This window comes from Micropterus salmoides, unplaced genomic scaffold (genome assembly GCF_014851395.1).
Source record: "Micropterus salmoides isolate LMB-PRFRI ecotype aquatic unplaced genomic scaffold, ASM1485139v1 Ms_hic_scaffold_3778, whole genome shotgun sequence".
Classification (NCBI taxonomy): Eukaryota; Metazoa; Chordata; class Actinopteri; order Centrarchiformes; family Centrarchidae; genus Micropterus; species Micropterus salmoides.
In genome coordinates, this window is record NW_024043126.1 from 1 (window position 1) to 4,089 (window position 4,089).

General features: G+C 39.1%; 1 protein-coding gene across 1 annotated transcript; it reads left to right on the forward strand.

Annotated features, from left to right (window-relative positions):
- The first annotated feature begins 1,241 nt into the window (after positions 1 to 1,241).
- On the forward strand, positions 1,242 to 3,849 carry LOC119884926 (ADP-ribosylation factor 4-like). Its single transcript, XM_038695208.1, has 4 exons — positions 1,242 to 1,433; positions 2,290 to 2,370; positions 2,498 to 2,607; positions 3,541 to 3,849. The coding sequence occupies exons 1-4, from the start codon at positions 1,367 to 1,369 to the stop codon at positions 3,622 to 3,624; spliced, it is 342 nt and encodes a 113-aa protein (XP_038551136.1). The 5' UTR covers positions 1,242 to 1,366; the 3' UTR covers positions 3,625 to 3,849.
- Positions 3,850 to 4,089: the final 240 nt, after the last annotated feature.

Genomic DNA, 4,089 nt, shown 5'->3' on the forward strand with positions numbered 1-4,089 from the left:
ATTCATTGCTGGTAAGGTCAATCAAGCATGAAACGTAAGGAAGCACATTACCTGGGAGTGAGCAACACTATGTACTCAGTAGAGAGAACATCAATCTGAAAAACAGAATTCAAACGTTGTTATTAGAAATGTACCTATTATTTCCCTCCACACAGTTTCCATGCGACAAAGCTGTTTTTTGTGTTCACTTAATGTATTCATGCACAGAGAAGTATCACCGGATCTACCTACCTGATCTCCACTCAGTACCTCATTCAGATCCATGGTGAATATCCAATTATTAGTCTATTCAACACGCACACAGCTGAAAAACATGTGTCCATAACAGGCCTTTGTGAAAATGTGTTTCCTATCAAAGCACAGCTCTATAAAAGTCTGCACCTTGTCATGTGACTGCTATTTTGACTCCACCTGCTTTGAGTGTGCGTTTAGGTTACAGCACTTTCAAATGGGAATCCCCATTCCGCGTCTTACCTCCAGTCCTTCAAGACAGGAATACACGTACAGTGAGGGAATCATGAAAACAGTACAATGGTATTTCCTCTGTACTATCTGGATTTTCCAACAAAATAACAGATGTGGATTCCCTCATTTCAGAATCAGAATATATAGATATATCAGAAAATAGTCTTCTTTATTGATTCCTGAGGGGAAAATCTTGTGTAAAGTTCCTCACTTGCACACCAAGGCAATAAAGGAATAGAAATTGTAACAGAAAGCTGGTAAGTAAAAATATGAAGAAAATATACAAATGTAAAAATATAAGCAGGTGTGGATAGGCCTACACTGTTTTTACAGGAGGCTACAGTATGTGACAGAAGTGTCCTGATAAAAAGCTGCCATACTAAATGTTTATATCTGCTGTCATGATAATTTCTCTACAATGCATTGACACCAACACCAACTCTCTCAGTGACTCTGAAATAACCAGCTTAAAGAAAACCCAAGCACCCAGGTCACTCAGTATTTTGATAAACCTCTGTGCTACAGGACATCTAGTGGCAGAAATCGGTCCTCCATTTTACGATGTGTGGGGAAAACAAAACAAAACAAAACAAACACATGTAAGCAAGACCCCATCTGCTTATCGCCAAACGGTGCAGGTTATTTTTGCATAAATACAACAGCTTAAAGTCTGTATGAGAATTTAAAAAAAACAATAGCAAATCATTCCAAAAGTGCTTACTGATGTTGCTGTGTGTTGATAAAGTTGATTCAAACTGATGACGTCGTGGATTCCACGTTGGCCCGGACGTGGCACTCGGCAGTAGCCCTGTGTGGAAATCAGAGAAAACCGACCAAACGTTGCTTGTGCTGTGGCTAATATCAGTGCTCTTTTTCTAGACTCAAACATCCTTGGCCAGTTATGGGGCTCACCATCTCGTCGATCTTCAGCCAGCTCTTTGGCAAAAAACAAATGCGGATTTTGATGGGTGAGTGAAAGCTGTGTTGACGGCTAGCTTTAGTGAGCGGCACGGTTTGTAGCTTTAGCTAGCGTTTGGTTAGTTTAATGGCAGTACAGTTCTAAACCTTTCCCTTTACCTGTCCCAAGTATGAAATTGGGACAGAAGCTGAATTTAAACTCAACAAAGACTCATGTAAATAATTGTTGTTTGTAAAAAAATAAATTTAAAAAAAAGGGTGAAACTAGGTTTCCCACCAAGCATCATCTCATAAATTTCGGGTGCTTGAAGTTACGTTAACGTAACGTCACTGATGCTAACAGCAACTTTATTCCCGAAAGTGGCTTAAAGTTTATTATAGAAATTAACGTTTATTATAACTAAGTTTGCCTTTTTACCGAATAGTCACTTCCTAACAGTAACGTCAGCTTCGTTGGGAGAAAACTGCCGTTCATTTTTAATCTATTTGAAGATAGATATTTTATTAGTTAACCTAAGTCGTTAGACAGTAAGTCGATATGGCGTAACTCCTAATGACGTGTGATTGTCATTGTGTTGCGTTAATGATCAGTCCTGTTTCCGTATAGCTAGGGAGTCATAATGAATGTCCTCGACGAAGTTCATGTTATATTAATACTGTATTAAGATCAGCTTCAGTAATTGAGGGTTTTTTCCCTCCTACTAATTGATGAAAATCACTCAGAACAGATCATTTGCTTTGTGCAGTCACGTGTAACGTTAGTGTATTGCCATTGCATGTCCTCTGCTGTCCTCCCTATAGGGAAACGCATGTTATGCAATTTACAGCACCTTGTTATCCATAGGTGTAACTTTTATCCAGTCCTGATACAAATGTTGGTTTTTAAATCACACTTTCCCCCTGTAGTTGGGCTGGATGCTGCCGGGAAAACGACTATCTTGTACAAATTGAAGCTGGGTGAAATTGTAACCACCATCCCAACCATTGGTAAGAGATGCACTAACAGTTACTTTTAAGTTCAGTTTGATCATTTCATGTGTACCTCAACATGTTTGAGTCATGCAACTTTGTGTGCAGTGTTATTAAGACCTGTCCCATTATTTCTCCTTTAAAGGTTTCAATGTAGAGACTGTAGAATACAAAAATATCAGTTTCACTGTATGGGACGTGGGTGGCCAGGACAAGATCAGACCCCTCTGGAGACATTACTTCCAGAACACACAGGTATGAGCTCTCAAGTACTTCCACACAGATCTCCAAGGAAAGCTGCTTCAGTAAAGACTTAAATCACGCTTTGCTAGCTTCCTCTCCTCATTCATCAAAAGGACATCTACGTGACAGGTGCTGTTATAAGAGTAGCTTATAACAGCACAACTGCTGGAAAGTGAAGGTGGTTAGCGTGAGCTAACAACTCCCTGTGCTTCAGACTCCGGTCTGAAGGCTGAGCAGGACTGGACAAGGCGGGGTCAAAGTACATGAACACACACATTTACAGGATTAAATAACCGACATGGGGAAATTAAGTCTGTTAGAAGCTCTAAATCTCGGTTTCGATTACTTTTCAATTAATTGTCCAGCCCTAAGAACTCGTGTCATCAAAGTATGTCGCTGAAGCGGCGTCACCAACTGGAATAGTGTCAAAGCAGCCACAGATTACACTCAACATCATTTAATTTATGCATTTATTTTAACTGAAGTACTTTACAGCACGTTTGTCAAGACTTTAGTTTGAAAGTATGTTTTCCTCTGGCTACATTGCTGCTGTTTGTGAAAGTAGACGAATATGCATTATTAATTAATCTACAGATTATTTTCACAATTAATTGATTCATTGTTTTGGCTATAAAATGTCAGAAAATTGTGAAAAATGCCTATCACAGTTTCCCAGAGTCCAAGAGGATGTCCTCATAAGGCCAAACCCAAATATATTCAGTTTACAATTGCAGAAGAGCAAGGAAAACAGAAATAATTCACATTGGAGGCTGGAACCAGATATTTTTAAATCTTTGAAAAATAACTTAAAATGATAATTTCATTATGGATGTAGTTGTTGAATAAGTTTCTGTCAATTAACTAATGAATTATTTGGCTAATCATTGCAGTTAGAATTTAGGGAAACTAACCACTTGGATGTTGTTGTTTTTTTTCCTCTTCAAGGGCCTCATCTTTGTAGTGGACAGCAATGACCGTGAAAGAGTGGCAGAGTCTTGTGAAGAGCTCTCAAAGATGGTAGGAGTTTAATATGTTCGGTTCAGAATGGACTGCAACGCAATAATAGTTTTCTGTATGCTGTGTTGAATCGTAATTTGACATTGTCATAACATGCAGAGTAGCTGTCTCATACTGTGATGAGGTTTAATCAGAACAAACAATATTGTTCCTTCCTCCTGGCACATGCGGAACGACATTCCCACGCCAGTTTTAACAGAGTCTCATTATGTTTTTTCACTGTCAATGGATGACAATCCTTCACACCACCAGGATCTGGGATCTGTATATAGTCAAATTAAAACCTCTATCTCTTTGTTCATGCTTTAGTGCATTGCATGGTTAACCCATGAATTTTGAAGCCACTGGGTAACCAAGCTGAGCAGTGAAGTAATCTGTCACCTTGTGTGGTGCGTCAGTAATACTGACGCAGCCTGTTCATTTTAATGGGTGTGGTCAATGTCTTGATGAGTCACCAAAAAAAGTGTACACACCAAG

What these genes read in the sequence shown, in the direction of transcription:
- LOC119884926 (XM_038695208.1), top strand. Translation starts at nt 1,367, where the DNA reads ATGGGGCTCACCATCTCGTCGATCTTCAGCCAGCTCTTTGGCAAAAAA. An exon ending in AACCACCATCCCAACCATTG is followed by an intron (nt 2,371 to 2,497) that starts GTAAGAGATGCA and finishes TCTCCTTTAAAG; the next exon opens with GTTTCAATGTAGAGACTGTA. An exon ending in ATTACTTCCAGAACACACAG is followed by an intron (nt 2,608 to 3,540) that starts GTATGAGCTCTC and finishes TTCCTCTTCAAG; the next exon opens with GGCCTCATCTTTGTAGTGGA.